The 25,950-nt window shown below is 41.8% G+C and overlaps 1 protein-coding gene across 3 annotated transcripts in view; it reads right to left on the bottom strand.

Moving 5' to 3' along the window:
- Nucleotides 1-25,950, bottom strand: part of ARHGEF28 (Rho guanine nucleotide exchange factor 28) — a 311,840-nt gene that overhangs the window by 156,804 nt on the left and 129,086 nt on the right. For all 3 annotated transcript variants that reach the window (XM_060093040.1, XM_060093041.1, XM_060093042.1), the window contains exons 5-7: nucleotides 8,513-8,696; nucleotides 5,017-5,197; nucleotides 1,729-1,801 (exon numbers count right to left, since the gene is read on the bottom strand). In XM_060093040.1, the coding sequence (XP_059949023.1) occupies nucleotides 1,729-1,801; nucleotides 5,017-5,197; nucleotides 8,513-8,696 (438 nt within the window). The remainder of the gene's footprint in view (nucleotides 1-1,728; nucleotides 1,802-5,016; nucleotides 5,198-8,512; nucleotides 8,697-25,950) is intronic.

The following is a 25,950-nucleotide window of genomic DNA, read 5'->3' as shown; positions in this document are numbered from 1 at the left end:
GAAGAAAAATGTATATGATGATAGAGTAAAAATCAGGAGTTGATTTAAAAAAAAAAAAGGAAAAGCAAGAGTGAAACCTTAAGAAATAAGGGTAATATCAAAACGCGGTCAGCAGCACCCTACAAATTTGCAACCGGCAGGTCAGAAACTTAGCCCCAGGTTTACCAGCCAACTAGCAGCAAGAAACCTGATCAGTTACTGTCAGAGTAGTAAAAGCCAAGCCCAATGCTCAGGAGATGACAGCGCTCTGTGACCTGAGCCCAGAGTTTTCTCCCACGGGTCTGCAGGAGAAAGTGTGAAACTCACCACCACCTCCTTGGGCAGGTCCGGCAAGCTGCAGCGCCCTCCACGCAGCCAGCGCACCACCCATGGGGGAGAGCAGAGAGGGCAACTGCACAGGGGCCCAAGCGGTGCAGCTTGGGTGGGAAGCTCAACCGGTTGGCTTAACCCGGGACTGAGTGCAGGTGCGTGGGGCACACACACTTAGAACCACTGGTCTTCCAGCTGTCGACACTGGTGGCTTGGGAACAGGAGTCTTGTCCTATTTTTTCTCCCTAACCCCAGCGTCTAGCATGCTGCGTCTCAGCCCTATCAGACTATTGTCGCTTTACATTAACAGATATTTTGTAATGTCTGCTCCACTGATCTGAAATTAAGTAGATACTATAACCCTACCCCCAGACATAAATAAACCTAACCTCGCATTTAGTTTCAAAAAATAAAAAACACTCTAAAATATGAAGCAAAAGGAACGTAATTGATAATAAGATAATATGTATTAAAACCTTTGCCCTGACTACCCTGGAAGACATAGTGATGTATGGTCAGATTCCTAAAACTACTGGGTTTTGGAAAACAAAAAAACAAAACGACAATCCATTCCATATAAATAGTACAGGAGTATTCAAGAACAGAGGTAAGATACTCCAGCGGATCAAAACCTGTGTTTATTACTAGGACTTGCTAACAGATCAGACCTACTTGCATACATTAAAGGGGAAAGAACCTGAATAGAAGTAGAGATCACATGCCCAGACAAACTGCCAAGTTAGAGAAAACGACGAAGGACGATATTCCTGCCTACCAGTTGGGTGTTCCGTCCAGGTGTGCCATCAACACGACTCCACGTTACGATGTGGAACAGAGCAGTGACAATGTATTTAAACACACACCTCTTGCTGTGGACGCCCACCTCGAGCAGATTTGTACATTCAGTCTCTGAAGCTCCATCAGGGCTGTGCAGGACAACCTGGGTCGGGTAGGGTCGCCTGTGCCCTGAAGAACCCCCAGCGTGCCCCCTCCCGTCACCTCTACACGCCAGGGGTGCTCCCCAGAATCCATGGCAACAAAGACACCCTCACAGCCTCCATCCTCTAAGACCCACTGGGCCAGCACAGAGCAGGAGCTCCACACAGGTGGAGCAAGCTGGAGAACAGGTGAGTGACGGGGGACTGAACGGAACGAATAGACTGAACTTGGAAATGAAGGGAACACGCTCTGCGTGTCAGGAGAGGTCCCCAAAGATCAGGAATGTGGGAGGAACCCAGTAAATGCTACCTGAATGAAAAGTGGAAACACACAGTACCTTGGTGCGGCGCTGCTGGAGGACCCCGGGGCCCAGTGGCACCCCAGCACCCTGCTCTCCTCCACCACACACTTCAACCCCCAGGTGACTCGTTAGTTCTGAGCGCTTTCTGGGTTCCCGGGGTCGGAAAGGAGCATGCGTACCTTCTTCGGTTTCTGCAGTGCTGGAGGGCATATCTGATTTTTCCTCTGACCTGGCTTCTTGCTCTTCAAGAGCCTAAGAGAGAAAAGAAAAAAAAAAATCACTGAAAGCCATTTGAGGCTTCAGATAAGCAACAAGAGATGAAAATCACAATCAAGCATCTCAGCGCCGGAACAGGCCAGAGGCATGGCCTGGAGAGGCAGGGGCAGATAGGGTGGTAAAGCTGCTGGGAGAACATGTAAGCAGCACCCCGGAAGACATGAGAGACAGTGGGAGGAACCAGAGACAAGGGACCAAACTGTCCCTGCCACTAGTCCTCACTGCTTCCCCAGATCACACCACCAGAAGGTTCTCAGGAACATGACGCATGAACCAAAAGGGGGACAGAGAACAGAAAATCTTGAAACCTGTAAGGACTTCTGTTTGATGCATCTGCCCACCTAGACCAGCCTCCATCCACACTCTAAGACACAGGGATTGGGGGCCTGGAGATGGGGGTAGGACCACTATTACAGGGAGGACCCAGATGAGCATCAGCCTCAGGATACACATTGGCACATGCTGGTGCAGGCTGTCCCTGGCCAAGACTGAGCTGTGATCTGTAGAGAGAAGATGCCTTTAGAGCCCTCTGTATTTTCTTTTCAAATAGATTCCCCACAGCCAGTGAAAATGCGAAGAGACAGAATTACGTGTTGATGTGTCAAAACTGCCCAAGGCTGCATCAGCACATGTTCCAAAACAAATACATGGGCAAACTGAGGCAAGCAACCCTACAACTGACCCAGAGCCCTGAATCCCACCCCGCCGGGCATGTTATTAAGCTCAGCATATCAAGTGCCTTGCTCCTGACTATTTCAGGACATCCTGAGACCAGAGCAAAGAGAACATGAAAATATACATAACTGACCAAATCATAAAGAGGCAGGGAACAAGCAGTACCCGGTCACTCACCCTCTGTGGCTATTAACCGCTCCCAGCCTTAATCCCAGGACACAGTACTCTCTCTTTTAGGGCCCGCCATGGAATTAACAGATGGACCGAAGCAGGTATATGTCTGGAGAGGTACTAAGGAGACGGTAGCATGAGTACCTGGGGTTAAAAGGGGGCTAACCACGCAGGCTCAAGGCCAAAGACAACCACTTACTAGCTTACAGGTTTATTATAAGCAGATATAACTCGGGAATAGCCAGATGGAAGAGATGCATGGGGCAAGGTATGGGGAAAAGGCACGGAGCTTCCATGCCTCTCCTAGCAGGCTCGTCACCCAGTACCTCCGCAAGTTCACCAACCTAGAAAGTTCTCCGAATCCAGTCCTTTGGGGTTTTTATGGAGGCTTGCGTTATTACGTAGGCATGATAGATTAAATCTCTGTCCATTGGTGATTAAACTCCATCTCCAGGCCCTTTCCCCTCCCTGGAGGTCGCGGAGGTGGGACTGAAAGTTACCAGGCGATTGGCTCCACAGGTAACTAGCCCCCATCCTTAGGTGCTTTCCAAAAGTTGTCTCATTAACATAACAAAAAAACACCTTTATCCGCTCCATACTTAGGAAATCCTAAGGGTCTGGGGGGCTGTGAGCCAAGAACCATGGACGGAGACCAGATATATTTCTTATTGTAAGTTACAGTATCACAGTGTCTTAAAGAACCTCAGCCCTATTCCCTTCCCAGTCTCCCTACACACTACCCAGCCAAAAGCTTAGGACAGGAAGAACGAAAAAGGGGTGCTGATACCTGGAACACAAGGCCATCCCACTGCAATGGATTCTTCTTTTATCAAGTGTTTTCCATAAAATTAAAATCTCTGATAAACTGGAAAGTAATCTTCATTTGGTCTTTGTTATTGTAAAGTCCACTACAATCAAATATTAAAGCATCTAGATTTACTCATCCTACATCTCCCCCAATGTCATCAGTCATAATTATCTCAAGTTACAAGAAATCACGACTCTGACCTAAGAAGCTGGAAGTTTTTATAATGCAACACATGTTCAGAATTTTTGCTTCACACGGAGCACGCTCTAGCCTTTGCAGGAGCGTTGTGGCCTTGCTGTGGTCTGAGTGTCCCCTCTAAGGACACACGTGTTGCTGAGCTCTGCCCCTCTGCAACTGCAGGGGGAGGCACTGACCCTGAGTAAGGCTGCCGCCCCACTGAAGTAGCCACCCCTGGGGGCCTGGGCGAGAAGCCACAGGGAGGGCTGAGAACTTCTGTTTCTTTAAGCAGAAAACACCCTTAAGCAAAATGAGGAAATACTGTATGCCAGAAAATTATCCACTAAACTCCCTAAACCCAGCAGAGGTAGTTCACACTCTGAAGAGCATGTTTATTTTAATTATTTAATAAAACCCTATATGGAGTAAGCAATAATCTTGGATATATAATGTTTCTGGTTAAACCTTCAATTTAGTTATATAAAGCAAACATTTTACAAAAGCCAAAACTGATAAATACCAATATCAGTTTTCTGATAACAGTAAACTGACTGTTTACTTTGTAAAGCCTATCTAGTCATGAAACTGGTGCTTATTAATGGATGTGCTTGAGAAGCCTGCGGGGGGCAGAGGGTTTGCCGGGGGGGCGTCACACGATCTGGTGAGTGAATCCATTATACCCCTGAGCACTATCAACTAAATTGACTGAAGCCCTTTTACTCAAAAGAACATTCTACTTAATAATAATTAAAATATATGAATATGCTTTACAGTCTTCCAGGTTCAACGAAAAAATAAAAATAATGAAGATGAAACATTTTAAACCCTGAGATGGGCGTGCTCTGATAACAGTCAAAGCTGATGTTTGGGCCACGGTGGGAGGGGGAAAAACCTCTCTGAAAAAGAACTGGTCTCAAGTGACTAGTCCCCATTCAAGAAGAATCTGTACACTGAAACAAAGGCTTAACTATATCTAAGCCTTAAGAAATCCCAGAAGAAAATATTATTCATTTAAAATAACCCTAAAGGCAACTGCTTTAGATAAGAATTATAATACAGTCAATAAGTTAATAGAAAGTACCTAATATTAGAATATTAAACATCAGTGATACTGGTTCATGAAAAGTAAAGGAAACAATATTACACAAATTACTATTTTCTACCTACTGCCAAAATATCATATAATAATCTTCCTTCTACTGGGGTAACAGTTTCTAATTCCATGTCCCTCAAAGTCCCATTAGAAAAAAAGAAAGTGCTACACCCCACCAAAATACTGTTCCCAAAACAACGAGTTTGCTGTCTGCACTCTCAAAGAGAGTGAGTTATTATGTCTTATACCACAATAAAGGGCACAAACCTTGAGGAGGAAGGCTCTATCCCAAAAGTATTTCCTAAAGAGTTTAATATCCGCCTCCAACAAATGCTCGGCTGTGTGATTAAGCGTCAGGGTCAGTGTTTCTGATGAGTGAATATACCGCAGGGAGGCATCTTCGCTGAGCTGCACTCGGGAGAAACCTGGGGAACGTCTGCCCTGGAAGCTGAAACACCACAAATCAAAACCCACGATCCCAATATTCTTCACTGTCCCTGATATTACAAACCCAACTGGCAAAACAAGCCATAAAATCTACCTACTGAAGATAGGTACATAAGATCATGTAAATAGATCCTAATAAAGTCATCTTTGTTTTTCCACCTAGAGAAGACGTCAGTTGAAAAGCTGTTCACATATATTATATACTATAAAGATTTACATAATTAATGCAACAGTACTGACTTTTAAACATAGTATTTTACCTCATTCTCACTTTAATCTGAAAAGATGCCTCTAGCCTTAATGGCACCACATGTCGTACCACAAATTAGCTGGCAGCAGACAGTTTATTAGGCGATTACAGTGGAAAACAGATATAGTCTCCAGAGAGCATGGTGAGGTTTGGATGTTACAAACAAGCGAGATATTCACAACACACTGGTCTACTGCTGTAAATCATTTCCTCACGCCAATCAAAACCTGCATAAAGTTGATCGTGTTGCATTCTTGAATTCATTCATAAACAAAGGAACAATATTCCCAAACTAAATTCCTGAATATTGGCTTATTTTCCATTCTGTTGTGGTTAAGAACAACTGCACGTTTATTAGCTCTATGTAGGCTTCATGGTTAATGTCATAATATTCTGGATGGCCCATAGGTCACGTAGTAGTAATGGTAAAGAGGCCTCAGGAGGGAGATGCTAGTGCTCCCAGATAACAGCTTGCCTCAGCCCCCAGATGCTCCCAGATTCTTCAGTTCACAGAACTAGCTCTATGTCTCTTTTCTCTTCTTCCATTACCTCATTTTGTTAATCAGCATTTGTATATTTGCAAAATTATAGTATATCTCCAACCACAAAAATGCTATCTCTATCACATGGAGTGACAAAAAGAGATCCATTAAGAGCACCTGTACTCTAAGATTTGCGGTATCTCCCCAAACCCTTGACACAATTACTTGCAAGGACTTCAGAATCTTCTAGAAAACAACTCCCCATGCCAACTACAAGCCACTGAAGTGAATGATTCAGCCTGAGCAATAAGATTTTTGTAATTAATTTAGAAAATGGAGGCTCCATCACATAATCAAAATTTAGTTACAGTCTACTTCTAATCCCATCCATGAATGGATTTATTAGATGTGTAAACATTTTTTATTTTCATTTTATTGGAGTATAGTTGATTTACAATGTTGTGTTAGATTTAGGTGTACAGCAAAGTGATTCAGTTATACATATACATATACTCATTCGTTTTTAGATTTTTTTCTCTTAAAGGTTATCAAAGAATACTGAATAGAGTTCCCTGTGCTACACAGTAGGTCCTTGTTGGTAATCTATCTTATATATAGTAGTGTGTGTATGTTCATGTGTGATTTATACCTCCCTCCAATGTTTCCCCTTTGGTAACCATAAGTTTCTTTTCCATATCTGTAAGTCTGTTTCTGCTTTGTAAATAAGTTCATTTGTATCATTTCTTAAATTAGATTCTACATATGAGTGATATCACATGATATTTGTCTTTCTCTGTTTTACTTACTTCACTTAGTATGATAATCCCTAGGTCCATCCATGTGGCTGCAAATGGTATTATTTCATTCTTTTTTATGGCTGAGTAATATTCCATTGTATATATGTAAGACATCTTCTTTATCCATTCCTCTGCTGATGGACATTTAGGTTGCTTCTATGTCTTGGCTATTGTAAATAGTGATGCTATGAACATTCAGGTGTGTGTATCTTTTCGGATTATGTTTTTCTCTGGATATATGCCAGGAGTGGGATTGCTGGATTATGCAGTAACTCTGTTTTTAGCTTTTTAAGGAACCTCCATACTGTTCTCCATAGTGGCTGCACCAATTTACATTCCCACCAACAGTGTAGGAGGGTTCCCTTTTCTCCACACTCTCTCCAGCATTTATTGTTTGTGGACTTTTTGGCCATTCTGACCAGTAAGAGATGATACCTCATCGTAGTTTTGACTTGCATTTCTCTGATAATTAGTGATGTTGAGCTTTTTGGACATCTGTGTGTCTTCTTTGGAGAAATGTCTATTTAGATCTTCTGCCCATTTTTTGATTAGGTTGTTTGTTTTTTTTGACATAGAGGATGTATAAACTTTAAAAACACATGTCATCTTCTGGTCTTGGACACAATAGAAAGATATAAAGCTACCAAAGATGAAGTGAGGCTCCAGGTCCTCAATGTAACCCTGAACTATCCACAATGACGAAGTCAGAGGAAGTGGTCCTGTCTTGCCCTTTTTAGCTAAAGAAAGTGGGGTCATGGTAGAGCAAAGATAAAAGCAATTCCATTGGGATGGGCTTTTTCCTTAGTTGGCGGTCACTTGACCAAGTAAGAACAAAAATAAACAGAAAGCTGTGACTTCAACATGCACTTAGGTAGCATATGACCGTAAATTAATTACATTGAGTTCCATGGGACAAATGAAACATACCAGTCCATTAAGACACACCATGTAATAACATTGATAATATTTAATATTTATGTAGTAATTTGTCATTTTCATTGTAGTTTCCCACTTATTTTTTACCACATGTTAAGTCAAGGAAATCACTGTATAGGATATAATGACCAATCTGAACCACTCTAAGTAACAAACATTAAAAGTGTTGGTATCATCCTCAACATAGAGAACTTCACAGTTGACAAATTATTTCATTTCCGTTATCTCTAGATCCTAATAACCAGCCCATTGGCTACATAGTATCTTGGGGTTTGTTTGTTATTCATTGATTCAACAAAAACTCATATTCTTTCAATGAATGTATATGCTGAACACAGTGGGTAAAACAAATAGTTTCAGTCCTCAAATGATTTAGGATGGAGATATATATGAAATAAATGATGACTATATATATAAAATTATAAATTATGATTTATATTATAAATTAATCATAATTTTAATCACAATTAATACTGTAAATTAATCATAATTGTAAAAGACCATAACATAGAAGGCCTCTCTGATGAAGTGACATTTAAGCAAAAACCTGAAAGATAAGTAGGGGTTAGGCTAGTGTTTCCCAACTTATCTTCTTCTTACAGCCAGCCCCCCAACCATAGAGCCTTTTAAGACATTTTTCCTGACTCCCTCTCCCCCATGAAATGTGGATACCGAATATATCTGTATATCTGTTTATGTATGATATGTATATCTGTACTTTATACATGGGAACTAATGGTAAAATATAAACCAATGTTAGCTCGTGGTTTGGTTATTTTAATTTTTCCATAATGCTTGGAAGACTTCAGAGAAACAGATTGAGAGAGAATCTATCAGGTATCCAAACTCACTTTGTGATGTCTTCAAACAGCTTGGAGCATCCACCATGTAAAGCTAAGTCTAATGGCGTGGCACCCTCCTCGTTGGGTAAAGCCAAGGCCTGGACTCCTCCAGGGAGACACAGGAGGAACTGGGAAAGCTTAGCAAGGCCCCATCTCACAGCCAGGTGCAGAAGAGACTCTCTATGTAGAGAAACTGAAAAGAAAAACATGTAATATTAGTTCCTTCATTTAAAAAGTTTGTCTTATATATTTTATCAAAGGGATTGTCAAAGTAAGAATAGTAATAGTAAACATGTCAGAGCTGGAAGGAACCATCAAAAGCATCTAATTCAGAAACCTCATTTTACAGATGTGGAGAGGTCAAGTGATTTGTGCAAGGTCAGGGAGGTGCTGGAGCCAGCTTCGCTCACCACTGGTACAATGCTCTTCTGTGCACTATGGTGCACGTTCGCATCACCTTTCACTCATGTGCAGTGAGGTCATCCATGGAAAACAAGTGCTAGGAGCACGCCATCCTTTGGAAACAGACATCGTCAATTTCCAAGGTGTCCTCTAAGGAGATGCTGTTACCCTAGCAGGACAGGCTACTAGAGGCCAAGAATGTCAAGGAGCCTCCATTTCCACTTTTTGTCCTCAGAGGTGCTCCTGTCCAGTCAGCAGCTGGGGCAGAAATGGACTCTGAGTCCATGGTCTCTCTCAAACGTTGTGGAGGTACTTCTACCCATTTATTAGAGCTTTGGGATTATTTCAGTGTTGCCAAAGCCACACACACCAGCGCTCTGCTTCAAAGATTCGGCCTGTGCCTCTTCACATCCCCCTTGATAAGGGGGCTCCTGCTTGGTTTGTGTCTGGGTTTTTGCTGTTCGTGTTTGCCACTGTGTCTTATGGTTGTTTCCTGAGTATCTTCTTACAGGCTGAGGGCATCCTGGAAGTTTTTTATTCCTAACACCTAGCATGGTATATGGCAAACTGAAGTCACTCAGTATTTATTGAGTTGAATGGCAACTGACTACTAAAATCTCAATTATTTGTGTATGTTTAAGTTGTCTAATTTGTATAGAGTTTGTACTCCTGTATTTCTCCTACAAAGACTCAGTGCCTGGAACACAGCTGGCCCATGATAAACATTACATTGGAAACATGTAAAAGAATACGTTTGCTTACATTTTAAAAAGCTAGGCCCATGAACTCCATCGACATCAAGACACACCTTAAAACAAACCTAGTCTTAACAACTGAACATGAAAATCCTAACACTCAAGATCTGTCAGAGGGGCTTCCCTGGTGGCGCAGTGGTCGAGAGTCCGCCTGCCGATGCAGGGGACGAGGGTTCGTGCCCCGGTCTGGGAAGATCCCCCATGCCGCAGAGCGGCTGGGCCCGTGAGCCATGGCCACTGAGCCTGTGTGTCCGGAGCCTGTGCTCCACAATGGGAGAGGCCACAACGGTGAGAGGCCCGCGTACCACACACACACAAAAAAAAGATCTGTCAGAATAAGTACTCAGTAAGAATCTGAGTTATACATACCCTCCAGTTAAGTAATGTTATTGACTGTTTGTAATCTGAAAGAGATCCAGAGGATGCTGTATCACACTGGAGTGGAAGGCCCAACAGGGTAGGACCTTATCTGTCTTTTATCCTAGCACAGTGCCTGGCATGTGTATGTGCTCTATAAATATTTGCTTGTTGAATGAATAAATGACCAATGGCTCTCTCCCTGATGACCACCCATGACAGTTAGCTTCTAATACATGGCTACAGCTGCTACTTGGAGCATCTATCATTCTTAGTTCTACCTGATACCTCCTGAGAAAAATCTGTGAACACAAAGTACATACTCCCACACAGCTTGGACACTGAAGACAAAAACTACCTACTTCTCCACCCAGCTTACCGTCTACACTAATATGATTTTGCTATTCTGTCGTCTTCATTAGCATAACTTCACCTGTCCAGGAGACTCTTGCCTAGGCAAAGACTGACTATTCGTCAGAGGAACTTCCTTCAAGGCCCATCAACTCTTTGGCAGGAAGCACTGACAGTTTAAGCCGCAAAACCAATCTTTAGCTACTATATCACGATCCTTATCTAAACCTAATCAAAATCCCTTCCCTGACACCCCTTTGCCATCACTCCTCGCCTGCATCCAAAGACCCTCATTAAACCAAACTTCGAGTTCTCAACAAATCCCAACCTTGCCTTCCTCCTTCAAGATTCTGCTAAGGGGCTTCCCTGGTGGCGCAGTGGTTGAGAGTCCACCTGCCAGTGCAGGGGACACGCGTTCGCGCCCCGGTCCGGGAAGATCCCACATGCTGCTGAGCGGCTGGGCCCGTAAGCCATGGCCGCTGAGCCTGCACGTCCGGAGCCTGTGCTCCGCAACGTGAGAGGCCTGCGTACTGCAAAAAAAAAAAAAAAAAAAAAAAAAGATTCTGCTAAGGCTCAATGGAGGCAGAGTTCTCCCTTATAAGGCCGGCAATAAACTCCGCTTTGTCTTACCAGTAGGTTGTGATGATGACGTGTGTGGAGGCATCATCCAACAAAACTCTAGTCTGAAACGATCGGAAGGAAGCACTCCGCAGCACATGGATGCAAAAGAAAGCTGCTTAGCTTACAGTTTTAGTTGGTTTATACTATTTCTATGTCTAGATCAATGAGCATAAAATTTCAAAGACGTAAATGCCACAGACTTCACTGTATATTTGCTCCATCATCCATCTGTGTGACACAGCACAGACCCCCCTCAGTAAAATGACATCTGAAATGCCAAAACATCTGAAAACAGACAAAGCAGTGCACCCTGCCAGACATCTGTTTAATATACTTGCTATCTTCTAAAGGCTATTAAAGAACTTATCTTTAATTATTTTATCCTTTAAGTCTTTGATCTTTAAACTCACTTAATTAGAAAGTAAGGATTTTACTCTTAACAGATTCCCAGCAAGGCATGTTTGGTAACATTTACACTCTTTTTCCTCCTTAAATAATAATCGTGAAGAGACTTGTTAGGATCAGGGAACAACACACAAACACAAACACACACACACACACACACACACACACACACACGAGTACATGCCCAATGTACCAGTCAGCATGAGGCATAAGGTGGTAACCAGCCACATGAGGATGGAATTTCTAAGTCACAGATCTCAGTCTGAACCTAGGGAGAAACGCCCATGGTTATACGAGATACAATTTTTTTCCAAGAAAAATACGACCAAAAGGGAATATCTAAACCAGCAGTCCCCAACCTTTTTGTCACCAGGGACTGGTTTCGTGGAAGACAATTTTTCCACGGACGGGGTAGGGGGAGGATGGTCCAGGGGTAATGCGAGTGATGGGGAGCGGTGGGGAGCGGCAGATGAAGCTTCGCTCGCTGGCCCACCGCTTACCTCCTGCTGTGCGACCCGGTTCCTAAACCTTTCGGGTTCCCTTTTAAAATCATACCACTGATAAAGGCAGTATGGTGTCAACCATTTAAATGGTACTCCCATTTAGTGCCTGGAGCAAGACCCTAAATACCCTCCAACCTGGGCTGTAGTTCACTGTACCCAACCTGATTCCTGCACCAGCAGAGCTTCCCAGGCCTGTGTGCTAGCCCAGCTCCCTGTTCTCTCCTTTCTGGTTCCATCCTCATATCCTGTTCAGTGGGAGAGGACAGCAGACATGTGGGACTGAGTGCTCACTGCTGCCCCTCTCCGTCCCTCCAAATCCAGGGAAGAGAAGATCTTCTGATGTTTGAAGAAATAAAAGGCTGCCCAAAATGTGTTAAGAAAGAGTTTTATCACTCAGTATAGAAGTTCAGAGCCCAGAATCAGGCAAACAGCTTGAAATAGGAAACATCATGACATATATAAATAATTCTGCTTGCTATAGAGTTTCAGATTCTTAACAGGAGTCAGGAAAACAAGCTGTGGAAAGGGGTTCTACAATTTGGTAGACATGGGGGTGTTTAATTAAAATGAACGGGTTTTTTTACCAAATAAATTTGTCTCTTCCTGTTTATTTGGTACCAGGAGTTATTTGAACTAATGTAACTAAAGCAGAATTACTAATAATTGCTCTAATGGAAACCATTAAAAGGTGTGACCTGTACCATCCTGGGAGCAAGATCACCCAGACACAAAAAGGAACAGCAGGCTGTGATGTTCAATCAACATACCCATCACGGCATGAAGTGGGGCTCATCTGGCCCCGTGACAGGGAGGGAGGCTCAAAGCCCACGCCTCTCACTCTGCCACACCTCAGTTTCTCTGCCTGGAAAATGAGGCTGTCACGTCAAAGACCCAAGGTCCTAGGAATACTCATCCTTGCCTTGACTCTTTGGGGATCAAAGATCCGTGACATACAGCCCAGACCAAGAGCCCTTCCGGAGCACCTGAGGCACAAGAGCAGGGGTGGCCAGTTTGCTACTGAAGGAGCTGATTTTATGTACTGTTCAGTCCAAACTTGGGACCATTATCACACCTACACAAGGTCTGACTGTGCCTTTAAGGTAGCAGGAAATTCAGGCTGGAAGATTGAAAAATAAATGATCAGGGCCTTAGGAACTTACATACACTGCTAGAGGAAATGTAAATTGACACACCCACTTTGTAAAACATTGGGGTATAATCTAATAAATTTGAAGAAACTCATGTCTTATGGCTGAGCAATTCCACTCCTACATACAAGCCCCAGTGAGGACAATGCTTTGTATGCACCTGGAAGCATGCATAAAAATGTAAAATGGTCAAAAATAGAAGTGATCTTAATCACTTGATTAATCACTTAATCAACAATAGAATAAGTTGCAGTATAATCATACACAAGTATTCTAACAATAAAAACGAATTACAGACTAATATAGAAGAAACCAAGAAATATAATGTTGAGGGGGAAAAGTCACAAAAGAATACACAGAATATGTTTTAATTAATATGAAGTTTTTAAAAAGTGAAAACAAACCATATTATATATGAATACATGGGTTCTAAAACTATAAGGAAAAATCAGGTGATGGTTACTCTAAAAGTCAGCATAGTAACTCCAAGGGGCAAGAGTTGAATGTGGCTGGGAAAGAATGAGGGGTGTTGGTACTTCTGGGGTCCAATGATGTCTGTATGTCTCTCCCTCTCTCTTCCCATTCACCCCCACATACTCGTGTTCAAGACCCTCCTCAGAACAATTAAAATTCTAGGAAGGGCCCAAGCATCAGTCTTTTTTTTTTTAATATGTGTTTATTTACTTATTTATTTATTTATTTTTGGCTGCTTTAGGTCTTAGTTGCAGCACACAGGATCTTTCGTTGTGGTGTGTGGGCTTCTCTCTAGTTGTGGCACGCAGGCTCCAGAGCACGTGGGCCCTCTGGTTGTGGCACGTGGGCTCAGTAGCTCTGTGGCATGTGGGATCTTTGTTTCCTGACCAGGGATTGAACCCGCATCCCCTGCATTGGAAAGCAGATTCTTAACCACTGGACCACCAGGGAAGTCCCCCACAAGCATCAATCTTTTCTAAAGATTCCAAAGTGATTCTAAGTAAAAGCCAGGGTTGAGATCTGCTACTTTAAACATCTGGTTAACAAAATCCATATCTATGCCTCCATTTTATACCACTGTATTCCCAATCATCTCTTAAGATTTTATTAGCTAACAAATTTCACCAATGAATAAGACCAAAAAAAGTTTGTGACTTTTACAAGTTATTTTTAATCTACATCACTTCCTGCCAAGCCAAGATATGGCCTTAAACGTTTAGCAAAATACTAAAACTGTGAAGGGGATAATAATCTAGAAGCAAATGTTATTTTTAAACAAGTTAATTCAGAAGTCCTTCTACTTTGTAGGGTTTACTAATGTTTCATAACTCCTGAGTAGAGCCACTTAAATGTATTCAACCCTGTAAGCTTATGAACAAAATATATTTTTAATTCACTTTTTAATGAATTAAAAAAATAAATCCTATCAATTAAAATAAGTTCTTCTCTGGTTTCCAAAGCCACATATATATTCATAGAGGTCTCAATTTGTGCATCTAAGTCATTGAGCAGACAAACATTGAGTCAAACTACTACAGTATGCCAGGCCCCGTGGACACAAAGGGGGAAGCACATGGCCAGCCCACTTTAGTTTGTAATAAAATAAGTATCTTGCCCAGGAAATCCTGTCTGGTAAACTATAGCTCTAGGCTTACACAAAGAGTGTGAACAGAAATAAATAAACTATCTGACCTACAAGGAAACTGCTCTACAGGTTAATCAACCTACATCATGCATCATGATTTGAAAGTTTACAGATGTTTATAAAATACAAAAATGATGAGCAGAAAGAGAATGAAAGAAATATTAGCAAAAATTTACAGGAGAGTGGAAGAGAGTATTTGGCATGAGCATCACACACAATCTCTCATTTTCAGGACTCTTAATGAGAACGGGAGGAGAAGTTGTATAGTACGGCATCTTCCCTTTGGGTAGCTCTGATCGGGGCTTTGGTGTGTGTATAAACAAATCAGCCTTCCATACGGAAGATCGGAGGTTGGTGAGTCTAGGATAGTAATTGCAAATATAAACACCTCATAGGAAAGATATGGAAACAGGACGTCCCATGGAGCACAATAGCAACGTGGCAGGCATGGTGGGATCATATAGCCAACAGATAGAAGAGGACTGAAAAAGCATAATGGCAGGTTTTAGCTTCCCAAAGTGTCTGCTCTGCATCAGAAACATTTGAGACACTCAGATTACAGCAACTCCTGACTGAAAATCTGGGAAAACACAACCACACACACAATCATTCCAGAAAATTTGCATTTTGATATACAGTACTGGAATGCACTTCATGGATTTTGTACCTCATACAGGTTGGTTATACTTACCTTGTGGAACTAGTACTAAATCAGCTGAAATACTAAAAAGTCCTTATCAGAATTCAAAGATGGTAATACGATTTCTGGCTTTCACAATCTGAGGACGTTTCCAGAGTGACATATACAACATGGACAACAACATAAGATATTAAGAAGCCAGACACAACACTGTGCAGTGCAATGGGAGCAGATCAAATAGCTGAAAGATCTGGAGTTGAACACTTACAGGGACGTAGCTTTGGAAAGACCACTGAATTCTCAAGTTTTAAGCTGCTTGATCTGTAAAAGGAAAGGAGGGACTTCCCTGATGGTGCAGTGGTTAAGAATCCACCTGCCAATTCAGGGGACACAGGTTCGAGCCCTGGTCCAGGAAGATCCCGCATGCCACGGAGCAACTAAGCCCGTGCACCACAACTACTGAGCCTGTGCTCTAGAGCCCATGAGCCACAACTCCTGAGCCCACATGTCACAACTACTGAAGCCAGCGTGCCTAGAGCCCGTGCTCCGCAACCAGAAAATCCACCTCAATGAGAAGACCACGCACCGCAACGAAGGGTAGCCCCTGCTCGCCACAACTAGAGAAAGCCTGCATGCAGCAACAGAGACCCAACGCAGCCAAAAATAAATAAATAAATAGATAGATAGATAGATAGATAAAGAAATAAATAGATTGAAAAAAAGGAAAGGAGTATCTGCTCAGCCTAGTATCCAAGATTGTCAACAGGCTAAAACGAAAATAACATATGGGACAGGGGTCTCAAGAACTAAGACAGGCTGTATGGGGAGACTTACCAGTCATACATATTTGTCTGGTCTTTTTAATACAAAAATATAATAAAGGGTCACTACATAGATCTATGTATATCTGCAAGCAGTTTTCCTCTGGTTATAATTTAAAATCATAATTTAAGGGAACTAGTTATGTGATTAAGAGGCACTATAATTGCATCAATGAAAGACACCAGGGCTTCCCTGGTGGCGCAGTGGTTAAGAATCTGCCTGCCAATACAGGGGACACGGGTTCAAGCCCTGATCCGGGAAGATCCCACGTGCCGCAGAGCAACTAAGCCTGTGTACCACAACTACTGAGCCTGAGCTCTAGAGCCCGTGAGCCACAACTACTGAGCCCGCGAGCCACAACTCCTGAAGCCCGTGTGTGTAGAGCCCATGCTCTGCAACAAGAGAAGCCACCACAATGAGAAGGCTGCGCACCGCAACTAGAGAAAGCCTGCGTGCAGCAACGGAGACCCAACACAGCCAAAAATAAATAAATAAAATAAATAGATTTATAAAAAAAAAAAATTGAAAGACACCAGATGTGCCATAAGACAAATGTGCTACAGCCCCATGGTTTGGGCAGCAGGTGGTCATTAGGTGCCATAAGCAGCAATTATGTCATACCAGCTTTTCCAGCCTGTGCAATAGAATTTTTTCATTTGTTAGTATTTCTTCAAGGCTCTGATTTACATCTACCATTCATTCATTCAGTAGATATTTGTTGACAGCATACTATGCAGTGGGCATTCTTCTGCTCCCCCCCTCACACCACAGGTGAGCCTGTGGAATTCCCAGGCACCCTTCCAAGTGACCCTCCAGGAACCCTGTTCTGTTTGGGTGACAAATGAAAATACACTGCAGTCTAATTTTATTGTTGACAAGAAGAAAAAGCATAGACTCATCATATCTTGAAAATGGCCTTTTGAAGTTTGCATTGGGATTCTGAATTCAAGCACAACCAGGAAACAGCCAAGCCCAGATTGAGAAATACTAAACTTTGTGGGTATGAGCTACAACTTTAGTGGGAGATCTTATCCCCTCCTTCAGCACAGGGGCACACTCAGGAAGGGATATTCTGGTGAGAGAAGGAGAAGATAAATGGGATAAACCAAACAGGAAGTCAATATATAAGACGAGCCTACCTGGGATAAGAGTGAGGGTGGAAGGTTAGGAAACGTTCATTAGAAGTCCAGATGGCAGCTATTACCCATGAAGGAAAATAAACCACAACATGCATCTTTATTTCATTCTTGCTAGGTGCCAAAGACTACAAGGACTTTATATTTCTTGTTTCCATCTAACACTTATTAAGCAACTTACATGTGTTCTCTCATTTAATCCTGACAGGCACTGAACAAGGTAGGGGCAGAAACTGAGGCTTGACACAATTATGCAATTGCCCGAGCTCACTCAGATAGTAAATGCAGCATCAAGGATCTGAACCCAGGCTTTTCTACCTTTAAAACTCAAGTTCCTAACTGTTATGCTTCCAATTAGGCAAAGATAATTAGATAAAAGAAGACAAACCCAAGAAAAGAAGGGCAGAAAAGATAGAACTTGAATAAATCAACAAGCAGAGTCGGGAAAAGCAAGCAGAAGGAAACTAAGCCTCACCAATCCTCAGGGCTCAGGCCTGCACCCCACTCTCCAGATGTCGGCCTCATCTGTCTCCGCATGCACATACACACACACACCCTCATGACAAACCTGCAAAATAAAAGCTGCTACAGCTATAGATGTGGGGAAGAGAAAGTAGGCATGTGAGAATCATTATGAACTAAAACCTAGGGTAGAATTACAGAAGATACAAGCTTCTACCTATATAACCTCATGCTCACATCAAGGCCCATATTTGAAAGAGTCAAGACAAGGCCTTGTAAAGTTCACTGGGGCCAAGTAAAAGGGGTGCTGCACCAGGACACAGGGTTGGTCATTTCCCTCGGATTATCTCATCACTTCTGGCTCACTGCCCGCCCCCTTTGCCAGGCCTCTCCCACCCATTTTCAACCATCAGCCTTTTAACCTCCAAGCATTTGGTAGTTTTTAAACCGTATTTTATTTAATTTTTAAATAAAGTAGTACAAGGACAGCTGCCAGCATTCAAATCCTATTGAAGAAATCCACGAAAACAGCAAAAAGTGAAACATTTTTACTCAAGTATTAAGAGAATCCTCGGCTACAGTCATTTTCAAATTCAATTTGAGTCTCCTGTGTGCAAACCAAAACTGCCCTGTACATCTGAAGGGTTCCCAGAGGAGAACAGCCACCCAGAGGTAAATTTCAAAACCTTCCACTTTCTTGAATCTGTTGGGAGGCACATCAGGGATGGGTGTTTGAAAATAAAAACTTCCATTTACATTTTTTTTTCCTTGAAAATTTTGAGAGAGGGAGAAAATAACCTGAAATAACCTGAAAATAACCTGAATAGAACCCTATCCTCTATTTCTCAGGTGTGAGAGTGAATATGTAATTCTCTACTCCAGTCTCAGGGCCATTGGTGCCCTGTAGGAGGCTTAATTTTTAAGGAAAAGTTTAAGCTGCTTTTTCTTCTTTAAAATATAGTGCCTTGGGGCTTCCCTGGTGGCGCAGTGGTTGAGAGTCCGCCTGCCGATGCAGGGGACACGGGTTCGTGCCCCGGTCCGGGAAGATCCCACATGCCGCGGAGCGGCTGGGCCCGTGAGCCATGGCTGCTGAGCCTGCGCGTCAGAGCCTGTGCTCCGCAATGGAAGAGGCCGCAATGGAAGAGGCCACAACATTGAGAGGCCTGCATACCACAAAAAAAAAAAAAAAAATATATATATATATATATATATATATATATATATATATATAGTGCCTTAAACAGAGAAGGTGCTTAATAAGAGTTGACTGACTTAACTGCAGGATAAGTCCAAATGATTTGACACGGGGGAAAAAAAAGTCCTTTTCCTTAAGAGGTCAATTCTGTGTTAAATTCTTTACTGCCAGAGAAACCTATTCCTTAAAAATGAAAAGCTAAAAAAAGAAACAGAAGATAGAGAAACCAGTTTTAGGTTAAGGATTTTAAAACTTCACAAATGATGCACATTTGTGTGCATGTGCATGGCTAAGTACTATGAAACAATTTTACCCATTTACCATAGGACCTGTCTTAAAGAACATTCTCTCCACCACTAGCAGTCATCCAGTGGGTTACCTTAGCAACTGAAGGAATATGATACCAGCTTTAAATGTCAGAAAAGAAAGTGTGGAGATGTCTGTCCCACCAGATACTATCAGAAGTGCCAGAAAGCAAGAAAGTAATACTGAGTGTATACACAACTGCTTGAAAAATGTCAAGATTTCCAAGAAAAACATATATCCCAGACTTAGTCAATACCCATAATGCATTAATTTTAAAACTCCTCCAAAATTTTTTTTAAAACCTAGGAACTTGTATTTTGTAATAAATCTGTCCTTTATGGGTTTCCTACCCACTGGTAGGACATCAGCTGATGTTATCTGAAACTTTCGGTCCAGGACAAAGCTTTGGGGCAGAAAGACAAAGTTGACATTTCACATAGTCTGTGGGACAGCAAGCAAGTCTTCTAATCCAATGTACCATTCCCTGGCTAACAAGACATGGCACACAGGTGGGGACCAACCAACAGGGCCTGGCTCTATTTCCTTTCGATTTCTAGAGCTGGCAGACTATATTCAAGGGTAAGCGAGGGTGGGAGGGAGGGAGACACAAGAGGGAAGAGATATGGGAACATATGTATATGTATAGCTGATTCACTTTGTTATAAAGCAGAAACTAACTCACTATTGTAAAGCAATTATACTCCAATAAAGATGAAAAAAAACAACAGCAGCAGCCAAGCTCCATTTCAAGTGTTAAACAAACTCTGCCTCTTCCTGGTTAGAGATCTCTTTCCTCTATTCAAGGAAAGATAAACAGATATTTCCCTCTGTCAAACGTTGAGGGCCCACACATTGCCTTCTCTCATTGCCTAGAAAGAAGGTGATGATTCCCGGTATGTGGCTTGAAGCAAAATGTAGATGTCACAGAAAACTGGCAGCTCCCACTGAGTCTCTCATAATGAACTGTTAATTCTCACTTAATGGCATTTCCTGCAGATAAGCAATATTACGATTGCTCCTTAAACTCCTTAAGGGAACACTAAACTATTAAGACACATTTAACAGTTGCTGAATAACCCCCATTCTTCTAAGTCCTTTTGGTCGACTGCATTTCTTTTCCTTTTCCCCCCATTAGTTGTAAAATAGAGAAAAACATTCTCCTTCAAAGGGAATTTATAAAGACCCTACTAATAAAGCACAGCATCATGCTAACCACCCTTCTTCCTAGTAACAGCCGTCCTTATCCATTAAACCTATAGCCCCTCATGAGGTTCCTACTTCTCCTTTAAGTCACTACTCATTACACTGTGACTTGTTACTACAGATACTACTTGGGCTTGCCCTTACAACATGTATTCTGCAACCAATGCACCATTTCTCTAATCTCTGGAGTCAAGTTTATATATGTTTTGGTTGCTATAACTCCACTGGTGTTACTTGCAAGGAAAGGAGCATACTCTTGATCTGATATTTGGAATTAATCATTAAAATAATACATTCTCTAAGTTGTTCTCAGTGGGTCCTACCCGTTCCATCCATTGCTTCTCTTTGAGGACAGTTCTCCAACCAATCATACAACTACAGAATGAGAAGCCAGCACCCAAAATACACTGGCCTTGTACCCAAGACAGCCCTGCAGAAAAGTTGCAAAAGCTCAGTTGGCTTACCCTAAAAACTTTTTCCACTTATAAAACCAACTATAAAGACAGGAATAAAGTTTAACTCTTTAAACTTGATAAAGCAATCTAACAGATATTTTCTTTGCTTTATAAAAAATTTTAGTGTATTTGCCCTACAGATTCAATTCATGGTGCCACCTTTCTTAAATGTTCCTACCACAAAAAAGAAATGGTAATTATGTGACGGTAGGGAGTTATTAATGCTATGGTGGTAGTCATCTGCAATATATAAATGCACCAAATCAACACACTGTACACCTTAAACATGCACAAATATGTTAATTATATCTCAATAAAGCTGAAAAACAGGTTGCTATGTTTTTATAATTGGTGTAATTAATGAAGAGTTCTATCTCTTCCACAACAAAGAACTTCTTTCTGCCTATTAAGGAGACCTTTGCACATATGAAGTACTTTTACCTAGAGATCTGCAGAAAACTCCACTCATTTTTCACAACAGTAATTTACTTTGGCAGAAAATGCCTTGAATCTGCAAATTTGTGCTACATATTGGTTTGTAAGTGTAAATATATGCTGTGAGACAGAGACTTTATATGACTTTTTTTTTAAGTAAAGGGGCTTTTTTTCCTTAAATCAGAACGCATAATCAAGACAAGCTCTACCTAATTCCATAGGTTGGGAGAAGAGCTACTATGTTCAGGGGCAAGGCCATCAGTCCTCCGAGATGGCATTTGTAGTCCCTCTGGGATCTTTACTCAAATGGCAGCCTCCCCACTGGTGACGGCAAGTTTGGTGCTTGCCAGCCACATCAGGCTTCTGGACACACAAGTGATAGGAAGTAATTTGATTGAGCAGGAAGGGAAGACTTTAACTCAAGATATCTGAGCACCAACAGAATAAAAAAAGAGTATTTTATGCCAGTTAACCTAATTGTCAAAATTATGCCAATCTCTGAGAAAAGATTTCTGTCCAAAAAACAAACAAGCAAAAAATTAGAACAAAAAAGTTAATCATGAAATTTTATGGGATAGTATATTACTACTTAAAGTTTTACTGTAAATGTGAGGCACCTCAGAAGCTTTTATCATAAAAGCTATTTCACAGAAAGAATGGGTTTAATTTTACGAAACAGAAATCCAATTTTATTTATGGCACAAAATTAAATAAAACACAGGATATTTCCTTTCGTAGGAGAGTAACTTAGTTGCATTGTGAGTAATGATGGGTAAGATGCAGGGCCAAGGAAAGGCTCTGCTTTTCTTCATAAGACACAATACTCTGCTCAGATTCTGGCCCTTCTACAGGTTCTCAGGCCTTCCTGATAACTCTTAGTGTTTGAAAAGAAAGGAAAATAAGGGATTTATTATAAAATGCAAGGAAATATAGGAATGCTTCACAGTAAGGCTTCCATCAGACTCTTCCACGACAAAATCATTACAGAAGTCAATTTTACTCATTCTGTAACATCCTCTGTACCCCCCTAAAAAACACAGATAAAGACAAAGAATTTTAAGTAAACGTGAATAGTAAGGTTTTAAATAGTTTTTGGACAGGTCTTAGGAGAAATAACTACCAGGGAAAAAAACTTTGCCATTTGTGATGCTCCTACCATTAACACATGATAAATTCTAGTGGGCCACATGCCACAGTTTATTTCTCACTTTGCTAATGTAATTTATCTGCCTCAAAGACAAGCAACACTAATAAAATATGTACACTGAAAAAGAGATGCATTGAGCTCGTAAGAGATTCTAAACAGCTTAGGTTATAACTCCACTACATTGAAGGGGAAGGACCAGGATGGTGACATAGGAGACTCCTGAACTTCCCTCCTCCCATGGAAGTACCAAATGTACAGCTACACACAGAGCAATTCCCACTGAGAGAAATCCAGTCACTAGCTCGATGACTCCCACACATAGGACTGGATGAGAAAATACCCATACTCACATGGGTAGGAAAGGCTGAGACATACTCTTGCCATAAACCCCACCCTCAGCTCAGCGTCATACAGTCAGGAGGGAACCTCCAACTCCCAACTTTTCCCTGAGGAATCAAGGGTTTTCACCATACATGTAGCACCCCAACTTTTAAGGCTCCCACCTGAGGGATGGGCCCCCAAAACGCCTAGCTCTGAAGGCCAACAGGACTTACATCCACGAATCCCACGGGACTAGAGCAAATAAAGCAGCAGCTCTAGATGGGCATATAAGCAGGCACCTAGGCTGTCTCCCCAGGGCTCAGTGTTGAGTAAGCAGGCAGAAACACCCATCTCCCAGTCTTTCCCTGGAAGAGATTTGACTTCATACTTTATAAGCTGCTGCCCGAGGGTCCAGCATCTAAGTAGAATGCATCTAGGGGCTGGCTGTCATTCTCCCTGGACCCCCAGGAAGCCAGTTGGCAATTCCCCCACTCCCTTGCTCCAGTCCACTCCAACAATAAAGCCAGGTCACCAGCATCTCTCTGGAAGGAGCTGCTTTTATGGCTGTCACTCAAGAGACAGGTCCCAGATCCCCTGGCATTGACAGCCAATGGGGCTTGCATTCAGGAGTCCCACAGGACTGCAGTGGATAAAGAAGCAGTTGTTAATGGGTGTACACATAAGTACTTGCTGCAACCATCCCCCCAAGGTTCTGCACAGAGGAGCAAGCCAAAAACACCCATCTTCCAGTCTTTCCCTGGAAGGGATGTGACTGCATACTTTGCCAGCTTATGCCTTCTAATCAGCCTGCATCTAGGTGCTGACTGAGATCCTCCCCCTTAGGACACTGATGGGTCTTGGTACACCCTCTACTACTGGGAGCCACTACGAACAAAGACAGCAACTTGGACTAGCACAAAGATTTAAGAGGCAACCAGGAGCTTGGGCTGGGATGATTGACAAGGTTCATCTACACAACACCAGTCTGTCAAGACTGGGAGAGGTGGCTGTTTTATCTGATGCACAGAAACCAAAACAGAGTCCAGGAAAATGAAGAAACATAATAAGTTCCAAACAAAAGAACAAGATATATCTCCAGAAACTGATCTTAATGAAATGGAAATAAGTGATTTATCTGATAGAGAGTTCAAAATAACAAAGATGCTCATGGAGGTCAGGACAGCAACACATGAACAAAGTGAGAATTTCAACAAAGAGACAGAAAATGTTAAAAAGTACCAAACAGAAATCACAGAGCCAGAGAATACAATACCTGAAATGAAAAATTCAAAAGAATTCAACAGCAAACTAGATCAAGTGGAAGAAAGGATCAGCAAACTAGAAGACAGGGGGATGGAACTGATCTAATCAGAGGACTGAAAAGAAAAAGGAGTGTTAACCCTGTCCCTGAACACTGATGTTGTAGAGTTCTATTACAAGTCTAGGCTGCAAGCAATGTTACCTCAAGTACTACAAACTGTTCTTAGAGAAAGTCTAGAAATTTACTGGAAGTTTCAAGGAATTGTTTGCAATAGCAAGATGTTGTCCTTTGCCTGTAGCTTCAGTTGCCCAGATCAACTGTAATTTGTTTTCCACATATGTACATACAATCTACTCTCTATACACAGAAATCCATTCACATACACACATGAAAGTCAACTTTTACTGAGAACTCAGTATGTTCAGACATTGTTGTAGAAGCTTCACCATACACTAATTCAACCATTGCAACAAGCCAATGAGGTGGGTACTATTATGCCTCATTTTAGAAATTAAAACCATGGCATCAGAACAGAAATAACTTGCCCAGATGATCTCAGAGACAGGAAGCAACTGGGCAAGGATTTGGCATATAATCTTTTTTTAAAATAAATTTATTTATGTATTCATTTATTTTTGGCTGTGTTTGGTTTTCATTTCCGTGTGCGGGCTTTCTCTAGTTGCGACGAGTGGGGGCCACTCTTCATCGCGGTGCACGGGCTTCTCATTGTCGTGGCTTCTCTTGTTGCGGAGCACAGGCTCCAGACGCACAGGCTCAGTAGTTGTGCCTCACGGGCTTAGCTGCTCCGCGGCATGTGGGATCCTCCCAAACCAGGGCTTGAACCCGTGTTCCCTGCGTTGGCAGGTAGACTCCCAACCACTGCGCCACCACGGAAGCCCGGCATATAATCTTAATGACTATTACACTAGAATTGCTTTCCAATAGAATACAATGTCTCACCATGTAAAGCAACTGCTCCAATTTTTCTCATAAAAATACATATATCTATACAATATATACTTATATATCTTGGTGACATAAATCTGTCTGTTATAAGGATATGGATAAACCAAAGGGTCATGATAGATGGAGGCTTGGAAAACAAGAACACATCTCCAAACATCAATGAAAATGGCAATAAGATAACCCTTGGCAGTTTGGTGGTTAGCCCAGTTTTCTCCAAACTTATTTGATTATGCATCTCTGTCAGCAAAAATAATTGCACATATGCCCCAAACCCAGAAAATTGTATGCATATACTACTGTCAATGTACAGACTGAAGATTATGAAATCTTATTTCTAAATCTTAGGATAAATAATAAATACAGCATGTGGATAACATGAATCCCACTTTGAAGGTTCTTAGTTTAGGCTGTTCATATGAAATTATGAAGTTCCATAACTTTCAACAATTTATCATTTTTCAGAGGCACAGACTGAACCACGGCAGAGTCCAACCTGCTATGCTGAGAGAGTTGCTGTGCTAGGAAAGTACCCCCCTCGCTGACCTACACCTGCCTATCCATGAGGCTTTGAGGCTCTTTACTTATGTCTTTGAGTATGGTGACCAGTGAGAAATTATGAAAGCTTTATGTCTTTGTCAAAATGAGTCTGCCTTCCAAAATATAAAATACCCTCTAATATTATTGATAAAATTTGTTTTAAAAGCCAGGAGGCTTAAGCAAATGAAGTTCTTTAGCCAGAAAGTATATAATAGATAGATAGATACATAGATACATAGATACATATGTATATATACACTCATATGAATGAATATATGTATACACATGTGCACATACACCAATGAATATATGAATATATGTGTGTATATACGTATGAATAAAGTTCCTTAGCCAGAAAACATTTTTTTCCTCCTATACATACAGGAGAATTACAATAGCAA

Source organism: Mesoplodon densirostris, chromosome 3 (genome assembly GCF_025265405.1).
Source record: "Mesoplodon densirostris isolate mMesDen1 chromosome 3, mMesDen1 primary haplotype, whole genome shotgun sequence".
Taxonomy (NCBI): Eukaryota; Metazoa; Chordata; class Mammalia; order Artiodactyla; family Ziphiidae; genus Mesoplodon; species Mesoplodon densirostris.
This window is presented reverse-complemented; position numbering and strand designations above follow the sequence as displayed.